This window comes from Hyperoodon ampullatus, assembly GCF_949752795.1.
Source record: "Hyperoodon ampullatus genome assembly, chromosome: 4".
Taxonomy (NCBI): Eukaryota; Metazoa; Chordata; class Mammalia; order Artiodactyla; family Ziphiidae; genus Hyperoodon; species Hyperoodon ampullatus.
The window spans coordinates 59,997,031-60,018,782 of NC_136917.1; the positions used below are offsets into that span (position 1 = coordinate 59,997,031).

The 21,752-nt window shown below is 36.2% G+C and overlaps 1 protein-coding gene across 10 annotated transcripts in view; it reads left to right on the plus strand.

Moving 5' to 3' along the window:
- FAM13B (family with sequence similarity 13 member B) overlaps window positions 1-21,752 on the plus strand; it is a gene marked incomplete at both ends in the record, with an annotated part of 63,269 nt that overhangs the window by 11,050 nt on the left and 30,467 nt on the right. For 6 of the 10 annotated variants that reach the window (XM_079702143.1, XM_079702145.1, XM_079702144.1 and 3 more), the window contains 4 exons: window positions 3,428-3,588; window positions 17,082-17,123; window positions 18,373-18,528; window positions 20,512-20,644. In XM_079702143.1, the coding sequence (XP_079558269.1) occupies window positions 3,428-3,588; window positions 17,082-17,123; window positions 18,373-18,528; window positions 20,512-20,644 (492 nt within the window). Of the gene's footprint in view, window positions 1-868; window positions 873-1,487; window positions 1,617-3,427; window positions 3,589-17,081; window positions 17,124-18,372; window positions 18,529-20,511; window positions 20,645-21,752 lie in introns of all 10 variants that reach the window. The other 4 variants (XM_079702147.1, XM_079702150.1, XM_079702142.1 and 1 more) reach the window with 2 other exon arrangements.

The following is a 21,752-nucleotide window of genomic DNA, read 5'->3' on the forward strand; positions in this document are numbered from 1 at the left end:
CCTTCCTCTCCTCTCTCTCAAGTATCAGAAGCTTTTAAGAAAACAGTAAAAGATGCCAAATTGTAACAAGATGAAATCAAATTGTGTGTGTGTGTGTGTGTGTGTGTGTGAGGTAAATCAAGTGAGTAGAATTTGTAACTTGAATCAGTGATCCATGAAACTTCTGGCATATTTTTTGAAGGTTTCCAACTATCATATACAATACCTGACTTAAAAAACTTGGTTAAAATAAACAACTGACATAGCTGTTCAAAAGTATTTTTGCTTAAAAGAAAATGACAAGAAGAGGACAAGTAGATATATATGCCTTAAACCTTTAATGCTTTTTGATACCCATAAGAAATCCCATCTTTGGGGAATTCTGTGTGCCACCTTTCTTTCCTTTATATTTTAGTTCAGCAGTTTATTTTTTTAAATAAAATTAATGGCTGCTGAAAGTGAAATAATATACATACGTTTGTGTTATTCATTTTCTACTTTTCCAAGATGATTTGACTTGTAAGAAACTGATGATGCCAATTTGATCTAATGTTTATATCTTGACTCCTCTAGTCTGCAGGGTACATCTTGATTATGTTTTACATTGTGGTGTAATTCTCTGATATTTGTATTATCCTGCAGCTTCCTTACGTAAACTGAAATATATTCATATCTCGCATATGTTGCATTTATATTTCTGTATTTTTTAAGCACTACAAAAACTGACTTAAAATATATTGTGCTTTACATTAAATAGAATGGTGGTTAATTAACACCAGGAAATAATGTTGAATTCTGCAGATTTGCCTGTGAATAGAAAAGAGGATGTTAGCATATTGAACAGAATATTCTCAATAAACATGGTAGTGCAGTGAGTGCTGAGAGACAGTGATGTATATTAATTACCTTGGCTCATGTTGCTAATTGCCAGTATCTATTTTCTTATCTATTTTATTACTTTTTTGAATTATAACTGGGTTGCAAGTAATAGAAGAACAGGTTTCTGAAAGTATTATTTTTAAAGCAGATTTCGTAACTTCATAACTTCACAAGTTAAAACAGATTTCATAACTTCACAAGTCAAAATTTGACTTGTGAAGCTGAATTGATCAGGTATTGAGTGAAAGTAAAATCTCAAACTCAGCACAATTTGGTTGTATTTTAAAGTTGGCATAACTTAAATGCTGCTGATTTGTTATCCACGTATTTTAAAAGGTTAGGCAGACCTGGTCTATCATGGCAGTGCTTTGATTTTTCCCCTGATTTTGATACTTGAAGGAAGCAAAGTTTATTTAGCACTCTCTACTTTTAGAGTTTCATCCCATTAACACAAGTATTTGGCCGTTAGATCCTTTTCAAGGTAGTAGATTTTTTTTTTTAATAGTTTGAGAGATGACTGGAGATGTTGAATAGGGAGTGTTTGAGAAATGACCCAGAGTTAGCGAATAGTTTCTTTGTATGGTATCCTTGAATGATTGCGAATCCAGTAGAGTGGTTTGAAGATGTAGGTGATAATTATGTTTCTTTATACGTTTGAGAAGGCAGGTAGCAGCGTTCTCCACAAGCTGGAGTCTGGAGAGCAGGCATTTCACGAGGCCCTAGAGAAGGGAATTACAGCAGTCAAAGAAAGAAGAGATGTAAGTATGGCTGAGGGTTTTCCATAAGTGGAGTTGAGGCAGCTGTATATATATAGGGCAGGTTCAGAATAATTTATGAACAGAATAGAGTGTTGATAAGCAAAAGGTCAAGTTGACAAGAAAAAGATCAAGAAGAATTTTTGAAGATAAGTGTGGGGTGAGAGGGAGAGCATTTTTATATAAGTTTATAATTTTTACTCTTACCCAATTTAGTCAATTCTTACTGCAGGAAGTTAAACTGGAAGGCCTGGGGGGATGGGAGGTGGGGGTGGGAAGAAAAATCCATAGGCCATAGACTTTGTTCATGTCATATCTTAGTTGATGGTTTCTGGCGAAGATACTAGGGAATGTCAGTTAATTTACATAAAGCTTATTGAATCGAATATAATATGTTCAGTATAATTGAGTATAAGGCTTTTGTAGTTACTAAGAGCTATTGACTGTAGGCATAAACTGATTTTAAAATGTGTAATGTAACCTGTTAAAATTGCAGTACTTCTTTACGAAATATTTGTGTACTGAATAAATATTCATCTATTCTCAGTTTAAATAGCCGTCTTAATTTTTTTTAATATTCTACTCTTGTGCCCAAACCTGAAAATGATATTTTCTTGCCAGTTTTTTTTTTGGCTTGGATTACCAGGTAGCTATTGATTAAATACATTCTTGATTTTCACTAACTTATTAAATACATAGATAGAGAAAGAGTAATTTTCCACTTGATCCCGTTTAAAAACTGACCTATCATTTGAAATTTTCACCTTTGTGTATAAATCTTACCTCTCAGTAAATAACCACTTAGGCTAATGATTTTCAGTACTCGTTGATTAGGAATTGGTAGAGTATCACAGTGTAATTACCTTTCTTCTGGTTGAAGTTTTCATTTCTGAGAGTCCTCTAGCAACTGTATTTGCCTGTGTGTCAGGAAGAACACTGCTGTTACATGTAGCAGTAAATTTATTCTAGGTATTGCCAGCACATTTGGCTAGGATGGACAAAAGTACATGTTTACTGCTTAATGTTTTTAATGACTAGTGTTAATTTATAAAAAATGTTAAGACCATTTACGGCTAGTTTCTTCTATGGGGTAGCTTAACAAATGTTTCTCATTTGAAAATATTTTATTGGTTTTCGTTCTCAGATATTTGTGTCTTTTTATTAGAGTGATTGTTTACTTATGTAGCCAATTTGATAATAGAAAATGTTTTATAGCCCCTGCCAGAAAGAGAATTATAACCTTGAGTTGTGCTTAATGGTCAAAACAGTGAGTTCTTTCTTGTTGTAAGGTCCAGTCTCTTCATGAAAATTCAGTCTGAATCATTTAGAAGTTAGCTGTCATTTTCTGATGCATAGTTAAGACCGTAAGGCAAAATTTCTGTGCCCTTCTTTTTTCACACTTATTCTATATTAAAATCACTTGTTCAGTGCCCTTGGAAATTGGAGAGATCAATTGAAGTCTTTGTTGTAGCTGACAGGTTTACAAATCTGATTGGTTAGAAAATGAAGCTTTCTTAATGTTAATTAACTATAGCGTGCACGCTTTTTCATAGTTTGCAGTCTTATTCATATTCCTAGTGATATAGTAATGTAATCATTACTTCCTGCTTTAAAATGTTATGTTTGGTTTGATATTTTACTCTAATATGGAGAAGTTGGCAGCTGTTTACTTTGTAAGAGAAATTTGTCCTAGGAAATGAAGTGAAAAATGAGTTGTATTTAAATTTTTCTTAGAATAGTATGTCTTTCTTAGAATAATATGTCAGTTAACAGTTTCATTAAATTTTAATTCTCATTTAATTCTATCTATATAGGTTAATGAACTTTCTGAGGAAGAAGAGGAAGATGAAAAGCTGGAACATATAGAAGAACTTCCAGAAGAGGGTGCAGAAAAATCAGATGACATGCCAGAGGTGGTACAGTTAAGGATGACTGAAAACATCCTGGAACCAAATAGTGTTACAGCATCAACAAGGTAGTATTTCAGTTGAAAGGACTTTAGTTTTGAGCATTTCCTTCTAGATAGAAGTTCACTCAAGCACTAAATCACACAGATTGTAATGGTATATGAAAGCTTAGTTTGTATATGAAAAAGAACAATAAGAAAATTTTAAAGAAGCAACCTTGTTAAGGAGTTTTCAGTTATTAGTATTTATACCTTTCTTTAAAAATATAACCTCTTATGCATATTTCCTCTTAAAGTTTATTTGTTTTTGTATTATTAGTGTATTAGTTGGGTTGGGTAAAATTTCAGAACCTTTGGAAGTAGAATTGCTAGAGAAAGATACAGTGGTTGAGTCGACTGCATTTCCAGGTCCTAGTCTAGAACTAGATTAAACTAGGCTGTAAGGAGAGGACTCTGTGATCCTTTAAGATAGTGCTTTCCAATCCTTTCCATGTATAAAGTGATATTTATAGGGCATACTGGGTAAACTTGGTAAATGTGGTAAGCTGGAGGCACTATGCTAGCACATAGCTGGGACTATTGGACACACTGTTCAGGAAGCATTAGAGAATTTAAGAACTCCCCGTAGGTAGCTCTAGGTTTGCTAAATTCTGTCCTTACTTTTCTGTAAAGCTCCATGGTTTTCTAATTAGGGGGACAGTTATTTGTTTAGGCCACTAGATATTTGTCATTAAATTTGTGTTCAATAGAACGGTGGTTAAAAAAGCAGAGGAAATAATTTAAGAGTCAGACAGCAAAATGTCATTTAAAAATAAGTAGTAATTTAAGGGAAGAGCTATTCAGTGTCATTTAGAAAAATTATAAAGTAGTTTAAAATGTATACTTCTAAATACAACTATTACATTTCTCTGTGGCCCTCTAGATTTTTATATTATGTATAGTTTCTTCAGACGTGATTATAGTTATGGTATATTAACAAGTTTATTCACCCTTTTGCCCCGATTTAGCTTTTTGTTTGTGCTTTTCTATGTTTACATGACATTCTTTACTATATTTTAGTTATATATTGCAATATTTATAAGCTATATATTAAATTATTTAACTGTATCTTAATTATATATTTACTGTCATTCTTTTTTCTGAACTTTGAGTTATTCCAGCTACCTTGTCATTGCTATACTACTATATAACCTTTGTTCTTGGGTCCTTTTTTCCTTCTTTTGACTTATTTGGATAAATTTATTAGGCTCAAAGAGTAAATTTTTCTATGGCTTTTGATAAGTATTTCCAGACTACTTAAAAGACTTGGCCCATTTTGCATTACCATTAGCAATATTTTCTTGAGCACCTGAAAACAATAGATTTAAATTGGTGTTCTTTATTTTGTTAATTATAGAGTTATGCCCTCCAATAAGGTAACCATTAGCTAGCTACATGTGGCTATTTAAATTTAAACTTAAAACAATTAAAATTAAATAAAATTTAAAAATCACTTCCAGGGCCTTCACTGGTGGTGCAGTGGTTAAGAATCTGCCTGCCAGTGCAGGGGACACTGGTTCGATCCCTGGTCAGGGAAGATCCCACATGTCACGGAGCAACTAAGCCCGTGCTCCACAACTACTGAGCCTACGCTCTAGAGCCCGCGAGCCACAACTACTGAAGCCTGTGCGCCTAGAGCCCATGCTCTGCAACAAGAGAAGCAACCACAATGAGAAGCCTGTGCACCACAACAAAGAGTAGCCCCCGCTCACTGCAGCTAGAGAAAGCCCATGCAGCAACAAAGACCCAATGCAGTCAAAAATAAATAAATAAATTTATTTAAAAAAAAATCACTTCCACAGTTGTACTAGCCACATTTCAAGTGCTCAGTATAGCCATATATGATTAGTGGTTACCATATTGGACAATGCAGATATAGCGCAATTCTATCATTGTAAAAATTTCTTTTGGATAGTGCTGATTTAGAGAGCAAATTCATTAAATATTTTTATATATTTAATCATCAGCAAGGTTAAATATTGTTTCAAATGCATGATGCCAATAGTTTCTTCTTTTTGATCATCTGTCTAGCTTTGTAGAGGATCCTCCTTCCCTCCAACACAGTCATTTTTTTTAATTTTTAAATTTATTTTTGGCTGCATTGGGTCTTTGTTTTTGGTTCTTCATTGCTGCACACGGCCTTCTCTAGTTGGGCTAGTGGGGGCTACTCTTTGTTGTGGTGGCTTCTCTTGTTGCAGAGCTCAGGCTCTAGGCACGCAGGCTTCAGTAGTTGTGGCACGTGGGCTCAGTAGTTGTGGCTCACGGGCTCTAGAGTGCAGGCTCAGTAGTTGTGGCACACGGGCTTAGTTGCTCCGTGGCATGTGGGATCTTCCCAGACCAGAGCTCGAACCTGTGTCCCCTGCATTGGCAGGCAGATTCTCAACCACTGTGCCACCAGGGGAGTCCCAAACACAGTGATTTTTAGATGGAATCATTAGAGATTAGTAGTAATCAGGATTCCTTAATTGCAAGTTGTAGAAACAGATCTTGGTTAATGGAAGGAAAAAAGGTAATTTATTAGAAGAACGCTGGATAGGTCCCAGAGTTGAAAGGAAAAGCAGAGAGAAGAACATGGCAGCTTTGGAGAATTTAGTAACAGAGGGTCATGGAAGAATCTCTTCAGCATGTGGCTGTTGCTGTGAGATTTCCAATTACTTCTTTTCATCTGTCATTCTGCTCAAGACCAGATTCCTGTGGGGTAGCAGGGGAGAAGGTCTGGCCTAAATTGGGTCGTGTTCCCATTCCTGGCCAGGGTAGAGCTGGGTCATTGTAATTTATGCATGTACCAAGAGCATTGGATGGAGGGAGGAGCTAGTTTGCCTTAGAAAAATGGGGCTAATACTGAAAGAAAGGGATAGGGATATGAGGCAACAAAAATAGATGTGCCTGTCACAGTGGTCTTCTAGATTTAGTGTTGATATCTGTAAATTTCAGTTAATATTTATACATTAACATTTTATTTTAATTTTGGCTGATTGGTTGCATAAAGGTAAAAAATACATTCTTTGATACCCACCTTTGATGAAAGAAAGGTAGGGGAGAAATATCCTTGAATGCACAGGGTCTAGAAAATAGGGAGTGCTTAATAAATTCATTTTAGGGAATTAGTGGATACTGTATTACATGAAACTAGAGATTGAACTTTTGCTAACTTAATGTTTTGTCTCTTTGAGTTTTTCTTTCAGGTTGCTCACAAACATTTTATGGAATTATTAGGTAGCCTACTTTGTATTTCTGTGGGAAGATATATTAGAACCCTAAGGGAAATAAACATTAAGTGACAGTTTAGCAGTTCTCAAACATTTTGGGCTCAAATGTTATACTCTTACAAATTATTGAGGACTCCGAAGACCTTTGTTATGTTGATTTTATACCTCTGGTTATTTACCGTATGATAAATTAAAACGACATATTTAAACTGCTGGGAGTGTTCTTTGTTGAGTTGTACTTTGGAAGACGCTTAGTATTTGTAGCTGAAATATAACTATTTATGATCTAACAGGTTTTTTTGTTGGTAGATTTTTCCTCCTCTATAGTTTTAATTCATCGATTCTCAAACTTTTTGGTTTAATTTGAGGACTACAAAGAACTTTTGTTACTGTGGGTTATAGCTATTGGTGTTTACTCTATTAGGAACCAAAACTGAGAAATTTTTTTAAAGTAGTAATGAACTCATTACATGTTAATGTAAAATTTTTTAATCAAAAGCAACTTGTCCAGAATCTCTCAAAAATTTTTAGTGAGAAATTTTTTAGTGGCATTGTTTTACATTTGTACAAATCTCTTTAATGTCTGGCTTAAAAGATGGTAGCTAGATTCTCACATTTTCTTTTGCATTTAATGTGTTGCCATATGTTATTTTGGTTGAAGTAATGTGAAGACAGTCTAGCATTACACAAGTATGTAGTTAGCAAAGGTAGAGAATTTTTATAGCCTTTTCAGATAATTGTGGATATTCTTCTTTGATAATACACCAAAACTTGGTAAGTGGTAGTTTCTTAAAGGTTATTTGTAATGTGGAACCTGAAAGCATATCTGAATTTTTCGTACTCTGATCCATCAGTCTGTTTTGTACTTTGAGAGAATCTTTTAGCCATGCTTAATTTTGTGATATGGTATATTGGTTATTTGGAAAATACTGCCTTACTGAGTTATTCAGAGCTTCCAAATAGTGATATATTCTGTTATATAATATCAAAATGTATATTCTTTAATATCATTATTGATTGTGTCAAAATATCTTTAAGTATTGGGATGCTATTGAGCTTATGGTAGAGGATACAGGTTTTCCAGAATTCTAATTTTTACTTGAACACCCAAATTTTATCAGTACTGTTAGTCTTGCTCATTTTTGAGAAAATTTCTGCCAGATATTCAAGTTGGAATAACCATAGTCTGTCAGTCAGTCTTTCAAGTAAAAATGGGTATTCCATGGTAAGTTCATTTCTCAACTCAAACAAGACAAGCATTGTACTAAGATGTGCAGCAGAGTTGCTTTGTGTGTACTTCCTATTTGTCACACCAAATATTAAAAAGAAGTGTACTCAAGGGCTGAGATAAAATTAATAATATGTATTACTTCCTCATCAAGGACTGGCTCCTTTTTAAAAAAGATCACAACTGGGTAGTGATAAAGAATGCAATGGCCATGGTATAGTTTGATACCACTTGCCTGGACTTATGCTAAGTCCCCAAGGAATCTTTTTCTACCATTGATTTTGTATCATCAAATATCAGCACAGTGAAAAAGGCAAATGTTATGAAAACAGTTTTGATCTTTTGTTTCATGGAACACCCTTTGAGAACCAATGGTTTAAATATTCATGTATGAGTTGTATTGATTGACTTATTTATGCATCTGTTATTTCTATACATTGTTTGCCATTAACCATATGTTGTTAAGATTTGAGCTGAGATGAGTGGAAAAAATAGTGGGATTTAGAGTGTGGGTAGCCTAGGGTGCATAAAAAGCAGAAGTTTTGGTTGCTTCTGAGGCTCAGTCTTATCCATGAAGTTCTTGGAAATCTCAAGCTTGCTTCTAAAGTGCCTTGTATCTGCAGATGAAAAATTATTGCTTCATATTCACATGTTTATCTAGTATATGGCTTTATTTACATATACAAATGTTAGGGGAATCTTTACCTTTTAAAAATTTAAAGAGAGATTGGAGAGTTCTGAAAAAGTTCTTTATTTTCCCTGTGCTTTTCACAGTCTTTTTCCTAGGCTGTATTGGAAAGGTTTATTTTGGCTTGAGGTTAGTTAATTTTTAATTTATATTGCTTCCAGAACTACAAATGAAAAACCAGCTCATTGACATTATTATAAAGTTTATTTAAAGTTGTGCTTTTAATTTAATGCCTTGCTAAAACTTGGAATTTAGAAAGAATGAAGAATTTGATACTATCTTTTATGTACTCTTGATGCTAGGGCTTCATTTTGGTGAGTTCATTAGCTTATGATGGTTAGATTTTAGGTGTGATGCAGGAAAGAAGGTGTAGTGATTAAGAAAGAGCTCTGAGTTGAGGCAAATTGGTCTGCACTTCATTCTGTGGATACCTTATTGTTGAAGAAATATGCCTTCAGCTGACTATAGAGGCGAGAGAAATGTGGTAACTTTTTCCTTTAAATCTGTTAAATAAGCAGTTTGCAGAATATTTCAGTTGACAATCAATTCACCACATTTTCGCTAGCTAGATTCCACTTAAAAGTGCAAAGAGGAGGAAAATGTGCTTTGGTGGGAGTATCAGAAATGTTGGGTGGGAAAAAGTAGAATTTATGCTTTGGGTCATAAGATGATTCTATTAAAGTAAAACATTTTTTGAAGTATCAGAGCATAATAGATATTGACAAGTTCTCTTCCTCCTTCCTATTGCCCTGAAAATTATGCATTTGACATTTTAAAGACTTGTGGTTGTTATAACTTATTGACTAACTTTCTAATAGTGAGGCATCTTTCCAGTTTACTCTTACTCTTGTCATAGGTATAGGGTATTCCCAAGTTGATGGGGAAAGTGAAGAAACGCGTTTTGCTTTTGACTGGAAGGGGATATGTGGTTTTGGGTTGTTTTGTTTGTTTGTTTGTTTGTTTTGTCTGTGCTGCGCGACATGTGGGATCTTAGTTCCCCGATCAGGGATCAAACCTGCGCCCCTGCCCCTGCATTGGAAGTGCTGAGTCTTAACCCCTGGACTGCCAGGGAAGTCCCTGTTTTATATATTTATTTTTCGAAACCACAGTTTTTTAAATGGTCGTTTTAGCGGGGCTCTGGCATGAATTATCTGGAAATTATCCTAATTTTAGATTTGAAAAATTAACCATTAATGCTTTTCTGAAAATGGATGATGAGTGAACAATAGTTCTCTACCTATTGTGCAGCTGTTTCAGCAATGTCATATTTGTCATAATTTATAACTCTTGATATAGTGTGATTAATGAAAACAGACTTTTTTTTCCTGCTTTACACTGGGTTAGGCTTAAATATTTTTATAGGCGTTCCAGCCAGATTCAAAATTTTGTCCCCCTTTCCCTGTCTCCCACCAAGTTGCTTATTTAGTACTTGGGAAAAAATTTGTGGACTGTTGATTGGGTCCCTCCTTTTCAGTAGTGACCTCATGTTGCAGCCTGCTTCTGTTTATTTATTTATTTATTTATTTATTTATTTTTGCGGTACGTGGGCCTCTCACTGTTGTGGCCTCTCGCATTGTGCAGCACAGGCTCTGGACACGCAGGCTCAGCGGCCATGGCTCACGGGCCCAGCCGCTCCGCGGCATGTGGGATCCTCCCGGACCGGGGCACGAACCCGTGTCCCCTGCATCGGCAGGCGGACTCCCAACCACTGCGCCACCAGGGAAGCCCCCTGCTTCTGTTTAGACTGCAGTTCTGATTGCTCAGCAGTTTTTATAAGCCTGTCACCATCCTTTATGATATTTGAAGTCACTTTACCTTATGTTTTTGTTAGGAGATGCCACAGTGCTTAGAATGGCTTGCAAGGCTCTGTCACACAGGTAAAATGATTCTTATTAGATTTAATTGAAGCAGAGCTACAGTACTTTTATTGAAGTATTATTTGTAATATTAAATATTTGCAATTGGGAAATTAAAATAATAGTAGTTTCCTATGATAATTGTATTTGAATTACAAAAAAAATAGTAATTTGGGGCTTCCCTGGTGGCACAGTGGTTGAGAGTCCGCCTGCCGATGCAGGGGACATGGGTTCGTGCCCCGGTCCGGGAGGATCCCACATGCCGTGGAGCGGCTGGGCCCGTGAGCCATGGCCGCTGAGCCTGCGCGTCCGGAGCCTGTGCTCCGCAAAGGGAGAGGCCACAGCGGTGAGAGGCCCGCGTACCGCAAAAAAAAAAAAAAAAAAAAAAAATAGTAATTTGAATAAATGGCTGCAAGATTGATTTTGTGTTCTCAAGAAGATTATGTGATTCTAGACAGATTTAAAAGTAGAGTTTACAGCAGAAGGGAGAAGAAGGTCAGAATGACTACAGTCTTTAACGTTATACTTGATTGAAGCCTAAAATACGTGTGACCCTTGTGATTTATTATTTGCCCTTTTTGTCTGGTGGTTTAATGAAAACAGTTAGGATTTTTAAGTGGTCTTTATGGCATCTGTCTATAGTACCTAAGTAATTTGACCTTGAATTTGTCAGCATTTATTTTTTGTGTATCTTTATTAATCAGAACTCACATTCTTATGATACTTACGTTATTTTGCTTCTGCATATGCATAACTATATTGATAAATCTTTTTTATAGCTGTAGGTGTATGTTAGCCTTGGTTTGTACATAAGTGCTTTATTCCCCACAGAACTTGGCAAAAGTCTGAAAATAAAGAATAAATTCCTTGAAATCGGAAAACTAAATCAGTCCTTTTTCCTTCAGAAATTCAGAGAACAGTTTTACAGTCAACTTTGTAGCCTCAGTGTGACTCATAAAGTACAAAATCTATTTATTTGATTTGTTTACTATAGCTTTTTGGGGAAGGGAGAAGGTGCTTATTGAAAGCAGCTGGTTATTTGATTGTCCTAGCCTACTCTTCAGGGCCAAAGAATCTTTACTTTCATACTAATAATCTAGCTTGCTGATGACTACTTTTATATATTTTAAATTTAATTCCCATAGCACTTAAAAGGGATAGGAAACTGAAAGATCAAATCCTCTGCCTACCCATCGAATTTTTTTTTTGTTTTGTTTATTTATTTATTTTGGCTGCACCGGGTCTTAGTTGCAGCACATAGGATCTTCATTGCAGCATGTGGCATCTAGTTCCCTGACCAGGATTTGAACCCAGGCCCCCTGCATTGGGAGTGCGGAGTATTACCCACTGGACCACCAGGGAAGTCTCTACGCATCGAATTTAAGACCATTAGAACTTTTGTTCTGTTTGGCTCCTTTAGATAACTGGGAAATATTATTTTTTTTAATACTTACTTATCTTATTTATTTATTTTCTTTATTTTTTTGGCTGTGTTGGGTCTTAGTTGCGGCACACGGGATCTTCGTTGAGGCATGCAGGATCTTTCATTGCGGCACATGGTCTCTTTGTTGTAGCACTCGGCCTTCTCTCTAGTTGTGGCGCGGGGGCTCCAGAGAGCGTAGGCTCTGTAGTTTGCGGCACGTGGGCTCTCTCATTGAGGCGCTCGAGCTTAGTAGTTGTGACGTGCGGGCTTAGTTGTCCTGTGGCATGTGGGATCTTAGTTTCCTGACCAGGGATAGAACCCGCGTCCCCTGCATTGGAAGGCAGACTGTTTACCACTGGACCACCAGGGAAGTCCCTGGAAAATATTAAAGTTTAATCTTTTGGGAGCCTAGATATAGATCTCGGCCAGTGTTTCTTAAGTTTATTAGCATGGATAAGAATCATCACTGGTGCTTATTAAAAATGCAAACTCCTGGGTCCTACCTCAGAGGTTTGGGGAGGGACCGAGGAATCTACTTTCTTAAAGTTTTTTTTTTGTTTTTTAAACTGGGAAAGAAACCATATATACAGAAACAGGCATAAAACAAATGTATATCAAAACAGGTTAGTAAAAAGCAAATATCCAAATATCCCAGATCTGGAAATAAGCACTAAAAACACCCTGGTAGCTCTCACAATCCTGATCTCCTCCCTCCACTAAAGGTAACAACTATGCTGATTTTTATGGCAATCACTTTCTTATATATTTCTGAGCTTTATGAAAATTAAACTTGCTATAGGTAATTTTTGATCCAGCTTCTTTCACTAAACATGGTATGAGAATTTTATCCATGTGGTCACATGTCACTGTGGTTTGTTCATTTCACTGCTGTAAAGTATTCCATTATATGATTGCACCACAATGATCCAATTTACTGTTGCTGGAAAATTGGATTATTTTTATTTTTGACTATTGTGAGTAACATTGCTGTGTACATTGTTGTACACATCTTCTGGTGCACACATGCACGCACATTTACTGTCTTTCAACTTAAGTAACTAGTGCTAAATTGTTTTCCATAGTGCTTTCTCCAGTTCTCATTCTAACAGTGTGTGAGCCTTCCTTCCCATTGCTTCACATTCTTGTGTACTTCATTGTCGTTTTAATAACGTTTTCATATGTGTATTGGCCAATTTCTTCTTTTGTGAGATGCCTGTTCAAGTCTGTTTCCTATTTTTTGTTGGGTTATCTTTTTCTTGTTGAAAACGAACCCCTTTCTTAGGAGCCCTTTAAAAATGTATGTTGTAAATGTATTTTCCTCATTGTGTGTTATGCCTTTTCCTTCTCGTATTGTGTCTTCTGATGAGTAATTCCCAATTTCAATCAAGCTTATCATTCTTTTCCCTTATGTGATTAATGCTTTTTGTGTCCTGTTTAAGAAATCTTTTCCTAAATACACACGCCTGTATTATCTTCTGAAACTTGTATCATTTCACCTTCCTTGTTTAGGTCTGCAATCTACCTGGAATTGATTTTTGTCTGTAGTGTATGACAGAGGTTGCCAAGTTACCTTTTTCAGTATGGATACCAAATTGTTGCAGTACTCATTTTTGAAAAGACTGTTCTTTCCCTGCTTTCCATAGTAGTATCTTTGTTCTAAATCAAGCATGGGTCTGTTTCTGTTTTGTATGTCTATTCTTGTGCCAGTACCATACTATCTTATTTACTTTGGTTTTATGGTATTTGAGGTCTAGAGTAGGGTCTGGATCTCCAATAAAATAACACTGTTACTTTAGGAGAGTCTGATACAGGTGGCCCTAATTTATCTCTCCCCTCCTCCCCTTTTCCCCTTTCATAACCATAAGTTTGTTTTCTGTGTCTGTGAGTCTGTTTCTGTTGCATAAATAAGTTCACTTGTGTTATTTTTTTAGATTCCACATATGTGATATCATAACAGTATTTGTCTTTCTCTGTATGACTTATTTCACTTAGTATAATGCCCTCCAAGTCCATCCATGCTGTTGCAAATGGAAAATTTTGTTATTTTTTATGGCTGAGTAGTATTCCATTTTTTTTGTGTGTGTGTTTGTGTGTGTGTATAAACACGTACACCACATCTTCTTTATCCATTCATCTGTTCTTGGACCCTTAGATTGCTTCCATATCTTGGCAATTGTAAATAATGCTGTTATGAACATTGGAGTTAATGTATCTTTTCGAATTAGTGTTTTTGTTTTGTTTTTTTTGATATATAACCAGGAGTGGGATTGTTGGTCATATGGTAGTTGTATTTTGAGTGTATTTGGAAACCTCCATACTGTTTTCCATAGTGGCTGCACCAATTTACATTCCCACCAACAGTGTATAAAGTTTCCCTTTTCTTCACACCCTCACCAACATTTGTTACTTGTATTTTTGTTGATGGCCATTCTGACAGGTATGAGGTTTCTCGTGGTTTTGACTTGCATTTCCCTGATGATTAGTGATGTTGAGTGGTTATTTTTCTTTTGTTTATTTGATTCTTTGTAAAGTGTCTTGTGTCCATGTATCCACTAGCGTTTTATTGATAATCTAATCTAATAAAAAAGGGTGAGAAAATCCCTCTGGGAGAATGAGTAGATGGCTAACAATGGCAAATCTGAAAAAGAACAGAGAGGTGATGTAAACCCTATGAAAAGTTAAAACATGATAGAAGGCTTTAGTAACAGACTGATGGACTATGTAGTTGAGAATTGGAACTTTTTGAGAATTCGTTGTAAGATACAGTAAAAGCTCACCAGAAATCACAAATTAAATGGTGACAAGAATGTGATGTTAGATATATATTTTTTCTTCACACCATTCAACATACTACACTGTCAGTGGATAACGGTATTAAAAGTAAACTGAATGTTTCTAAATAGGTAACAAATTATCTAAACTTAGAGACTGCTAAGTTACTAAGGAAAATATACCAGATTTAACGTTTATAATGAAATAGCAACCTATAACCAATATTAAAAATATAATCAACAAATCATTGTAGCAAAATATCAGAAAAAGATCTAATATCCTCGTTGACATTTAAACACCCTTTGGGGAAAGCCTCATTTATCATTTTTTGATTTTGTTTTTTTTCTGCAAAAGTCACTAAATATTTAACTTTCAGCTCATCTGAAACTGCTAGAAATAGACTGATGGCTACACTGTTTTTTGTGCACATATATGTGATTTTTCTCCCCAGCTTTTCCTGATTTCAGAAATGAAAATGATTTCATTTAAATATGAAAAAAATTTTAAGTACTTTCCTTGAGGGTATCATCATGAAAGCATTTAGCTAAGAATAACTCATTCATGAAAACTAGTATAATAATGGAAGTTAAAAAAATTTTTTTTTAAAGCTAGAGAGATTATGTGTGCCAAACCAGGATGGCTTACTGTTGTCTGATAAAGCAGTGGTGCAATTTGCTACTGATGTGTTTGCTTAAGGGAGACCTGAAGATTGTTGGATGAATGGTAAATGGTGTTCATTTGGTTTCCTACAGACAATCCTGAGACTATTAACCTGATAGACATTCTTCCTCATGTTGGTTAGAGTATGTGTTGGCACATTTTACAGAGGATCTTCATAAAACTAAATTTACTTTTTAAAAATGATTCTTCTTATTGAAGAATCATTTGCATACAGAAAAGTTCACAAATCATAAGGCCATTGAATTATCAAAAAATGAACTCAACTTGTATAACCACCACCTGGGCCCCTGCTCCTGTCCCTTCTCAAATGCTACCAATCTCTCTGTTCCCCCAGAGTAGCCACTATCTGACTTCGATTACTGTAGATTAGTTTTTTTCTCTTACTGATTTTTTTCCTTTGAAGATCATCTTTACTGAGATGTATTTTTCACACCATAAAATGTATTCATTTTATGAATGATGAACACCTATACATATATATCTGTTAACAACCATGGCAGTCAAGATAGAGACTGTTTCCATCACTTCATGTGCTTCTTTACAGTAATTCTCCCCCTGACCCCCGCAGTTTCTGGCCCCAGGCAATTACTGATCTGCATTCTGTCACTATATAGATGAATTTTGCCTGTTTTAGAATTTCTTATAAATGGAATCTCATAGAATTAGGTACTCTGTGTCTGGCTTCTTTTGCTTGTATAATGTTTTTTGAGATTCATGTTATTGTATGTATCAGTTGTTCAAGACTTTTATAGAAAAATGCTAAGTATATTCCATGGGATATCCATAGGGATATTCCACACTTTGTTTATCCATTCACCTGTTAGGGTTGATTGCCATTTTTGGCTATTATGAATAAAGCTGCTATGCTTGTGGAAGTCTTCCTATGGACTTAAACTTTCATTTCTCTTGTGTAAATACCCAGGAGTACAATTGCTGGGTCACTTGGTAGGTTTTATAAGAAAACTGCCAAACTGGCTTCCAAAGCGGTTGGAACATTTACATTCCCACCGGCACTATGTGAATGTTCTAATTGCTTCACATCCTCACCAGCACTTTAATTTTAAACATTTTAGTAGTATCCATATCTCATTGTGGGTTTCAAGTTGTACTTTCGATAACTGTGGTAAAAATGAGTCTATTGTCTGTTTTTATAAGTATCAGTAGATATTGTGGTACAAAATTTGCTAGGGAAAGTCTGTTACCAGCACAGTGAATGATGTGGCCTGAATTTTAGTTTCTATTTTGCCTTTTATTTTTGTAGCTTGAGAATATCCTCTGAGTAGGAGCATGTGCTATTACTTCTGGCAAGGAGTACAGGGCCAACACTGAGGCCTCCATACTATGCTAGATGGGTACTTTTGTTTGGCCCAGTAGTCAGTTTTTTTCCCTTCAGGCTTGGAATAGGTCAGTGTTCCTTCCAGGTAAGCGCCAGATGAAGTAGTTGCGGGCCCCCTCCCCTCCACCACACACACACACACACACACACACACAGTATGTATTTTAAGGGTCTTATGTAAAAAATAATTTCTTTAGAAAATTAGAATAGTAAACTTAGTGCATGTTCTCCTGGGTGTATCAAGGGTAGTGTAAATGTGGCAGTTTTCACCACATTTTATAGTCATTTAGTATTGAAAATTTTATAGCTGATTTCTTTCTTTGATTACAGTGCCCATATATCTCCTATCAGCATCTTACCAGCCTCTGCGGAGTAAGTAGTATACTTACAGAAGACAATTGAAAAATTAAAAAAAAATATTACTAAACTGTAGAAATTAAAATCATGTATTTATTGTACTTACTTTAGAGGAAGGATTGTACATAAGGCAGTGAAACCAGTATTTTATGTACTTCAGTCAGAACAAATGAAGAAGGAATGAATTACACTCACATACAAAATAAAGATGAACTTTTTTTCACTTGATTTTTTTTTTTTTTTTTTTTTTTTGCGGTACACGGGCCTCTCACTCTTGTGGCCTCTCTTGTTGCGGAGCACAGGCTCCGGACGCGCAGGCTCAGCGACCGTGGCTCACGGGCCCAGCCGCTCCGCGGCATGTGGGATCTTCCCGGACCGGGGCATGAACCCGTGTCCCCTGCATCAGCAGGCGGACTCTCAACCACTGTGCCACCAGGGAAGCCCCTCAGATGATTTTTTTTGATCTTCTGAAATGATTGAAAATGTCAAAAGAGCTTTTTTATGAAGTTTTTTTTTAATGGCTGCTTTATTTATGTATGTATGTATGCATGCATGCATGCCGTGGCACACAACATGCGGGATCCTAGTTCCCTGACCAGGGATCGAACCCGTGCTCCTTGCAGTGGAAGCACGGAGTCCTAACCACTGGACCGCCAGGGAATTCCCTGAAAAGTCTTTTTAAATGGCTTTATATGTATTGAGGTGAGGAGTGAATTACTGGGTCAAGTGATCATTCATGCCTCAGTAGTAATAGTGACATTATGCTTGATTTGTATATCTTATTTGGGCAAATTTCATTTTAAAATTTAAGCCAATATTATGTTTTCCTATTTCTTTTTCCCCTCTAGCCTGTTCATTTAAATACCATTATAAATTTTTTTTAACTGGTTGTACATTTTTTTTTTTTTTTTTTTTTTATCTTTGATGTGTTGGGTCTTCGTTTCTGTGCTGTAGTTGCGGTGAGCAGGGGCCACTCTTCATCGCAGTGCGCTGGCCTCTCACTATCGCGGCCTCTCTTGTTGCGGAGCACAGGCTCCAGATGCGCAGGCTCAGTAGTTGTGGCTCACGGGCCCAGTTGCTCCGTGGCATGTGGGATCTTCCCAGACCAGGGCTCGAACCCGTGTCCCCTGCATTGGCAGGCAGATTCTCAACCACTGCACCACCAGGGAAGCCTAACTGGTTGTACATTTTAAAGTTTGTGTTTATGTGACCAAATAACTAGTTAGGGTGACTGCTTCTCACTAAAATGTGTTCTGTTTTATAGCATTTTAGAAAGAACAATTAGAGCAGCTGTGGAACAGCACCTTTTTGATCTGCAGAGCAGCATAGATCATGATCTTCAGAATTTACAACAGCAAAGTCTAGTGTGTAATAATGAAGCAGGAAGTGTTAATTGTGATGGGGAAGGATCTAATAACCAGTAAGAAACTTTTAAAACATTTTACTGTTATTTATTGAGTTATAAAATTGTTTTTTCTTTTAAAAAACTGTATTTTTTCTTAAATGATGGGGTGTCATCTTACTTGAGCATTTCTGAAAGTCAGTGTGAAAAGTGACTTTGTATATACTTGCATATAAATTGTGTATACTTCTTAACATTGAAAATCTCGTAAGTCTTCCATTAAGGTAGTAGGCATTAAGTCCAACACAGCCTGTGAACACCAGATGAAGTAGCAAGCTTACTTTTAGGATCCATGTTATATGAAAAATAACTTTAAAAAAAGTAGAACTATATTCTGTTCTCCAAATGGTCACACCATGACATGCAGTTATCTAGACAGATAGGTACAGGGACAGCAGATCGACATCACTCCTAGTGCACATGGTCATTGAGTGGAATGGTAGATGGAATCATCCTTTGCTATTTAACTTATCACCTGCCTCCAGCCTTTGCCCTCCCTACATGCTGTTGTTTTAGGTTAGCTGTTAATAATTGAATTTGTGTAAGTTAAAAGTACTCTATGTACTGTGTGATGTTACTCCACTTTTCATCTGACTTGTTACCTTTAAATGACAAAAGCTTCATCTCCTTTCCTATTACCTCAGCCCTGCACTTTAGTATATATAGGTTCCTTTCTCTGAGACCACAGTGCAATGATTTCATAGTTTGCATTGATCAGTTTTTGTTTTGGGGACAGATCTACAGAGCAACATCGATCATGATCTTAAGAAAGATGTACCCAAATTTGGAGAATTCACAGGAAGGCAAAAAAAATTGATGACTGGGTAGAATTCTGTTTTTGTTGTTAAGAATTAGATTTTTAAAAGGCTAAGTGTGTCGAGTATACTAGACTAGCTATCAAGTATGAAATGAAACTGAAAAATTAATGGATATAAAAACCAATGCTTGGAATATGTTTATGGAATACTGTATTGTACAACTGCAGGTACAACTGCCATGTAGTCTGCATAGATGGCATCACCAGCCTGTGCAGCTCGATATGATGGCCCTGATTTATGTGCTTTGAAGGCATGATTTGAACTATACAAGTGGATCTAGGGAGTATTTGAGTTGAATATGAAGGAAAGAAGCAGTATCTAAAAGTTGGAAATAGTAGGAAAATGTTTCAAAGGATATAATATAAGCAGATTTCTTGGAGTTTGCCCTTAGGTTAGCTAGAGATCCTGAAAACCTATGCCCATGCTCAGACAGTATTATGGAAATAACTCATATTCTCATTAATAGTGGTATCATCTTTGTAAACAAAAACCTGCAGTGTTGTGCATATTCTAAATTATATAAGATGAAAAAATATGCAGTAGGAAGCTATTCCTGTTGTACTTGATAAGGTGTTGGACACTCTGGTACCTAGTGCTAGACTTGTATTTTTTTTTTTTTTTTTTTTTTTTTGTGGTATGCGGGCCTCTCACTGTTGTGGCCTCTCCCGTTGCGGAGCACAGGCTCCGGATGCGCAGGCTCAGCAGCCATGGCTCACGGGCCCAGCCGCTCCGCGGCATATGGGATCCTCCCAGACCGGGGCACGAACCCGTATCCCCTGCATCGGCAGGCGGACTCTCAACCACTGCGCCACCAGGGAGGCCCTAGACTTGTATTTTTTTAATCAGTAAACAGGTCATAATTATGATTTAGAGTATGCATTTATAAGGGAAATCATTATTTTGGCACATAAATTATTTTTAAAACCATTTATTTGCTTTTGAAAATATTCAAAGTAGTTAGTAAACCAGGTAGGTTCCTCACAACATCCCATGGAGAGACAAAAAAAAACTTTGTACACTTAATAATCTAACTTGGCAAGATAAAGAAACTGTGGCTCTTTATGAAAAAGACAAATTTTCTTTGACAAGGAAAAGTGTCAGATTGTTACTTTTATTTATTTATTTTAAAGGCATTACGTATTCAACATGTGGCCTGATCTGACTTTTTAATCTTCATTACTAGGGTTGATATTGCTGATGGTATTATTAATGCCAGTGAAGGTAACAGAGACTGTTCAGAACCTGTGGCTAGCACTAATTTAGACAATGAAGTTATGCAGCAAGATTTTGTGTTTGAGGATGAAGAAAATAACCAGGTAAGAAATGCTAAGACTTAAAAATCTCTGTGTTAGGTGTACTAGATTACAATTCTGATTGCTTCATGTGTTCCTTTGATACCAGAAGCCATAGTTCAATATCTTTGCTGTTACACATGTTTGTCTTGATTATAAGTCCCAGGAACATACATACTCTCAGTAGAGGTCAGGAACCATCATTGAGTAGAGAAGTAAATATAAAATACCTTATTTTAAAATACTTTTCTGGAAGGAAACAAATCACATTGTCAGCTAAGGTGGTTGGTGGTATTATGGTTGAATTTTGTTCTTTTTAAAAGCCCTGTATGTCCCAGATTTTTTCCTGAAGAACATAAGATCTTTTCATAATTATGGAAAACCCATGAACATCATTTAAAAAGTAAATTTTCACTGTCACAATTTTTAGTAGTAACGTTGTTTTTAAAATAATTTCAATAAATGTACAAAACAACATTTTTCTAAGACATGTTTCAAAGTTTAGTCTTGTTAACACTTTTTATTCTTATTTTTTTATTTTTAAAAAATATTTATTTATTTGGCTGTGCCAGGTCTTACTTGTGGGACACGGGATTTCATTGCGGCATGTGGGATCTTTAGTTGCGGCATGTGAACTCTTAGTTGCGGCATGTGGGATCTAGTTCCCTGACCAGGGATCGAACTCGGGCCCCTTGCATTGGGAGCACGGAGTCTTAGCCATTGGACCACCAGGGAAGTCCCTTGTTAACACTTTTTAAGATAATATACTTAATGAATGAGGAAACTTTCTTCAGCATGTTTTCATTCTAAATCATAAGCTAACATACCTGTAATAAGGAATTTATAGAGATTTGTATTCTGGCTTTGCCTCTTAATAGCAGTGTGACTTTTTTTTTTTTTTTTTTTTTTTGCGGTACGCGGGCCTTTCACTGTTGTGGCCTCTCCCATTGTGGAGCACAGGCTTTTTTTTCCTGCTTTACACTGGGTTAGGCTTAAATATTTTTATAGGCGTTCCAGCCAGATTCAAAATTTTGTCCCCCTTTCCCTGTCTCCCACCAAGTTGCTTATTTAGTACTTGGGAAAAAAATTTGTGGACTGTTGATTGGGTCCCTCCTTTTCAGTAGTGACCTCA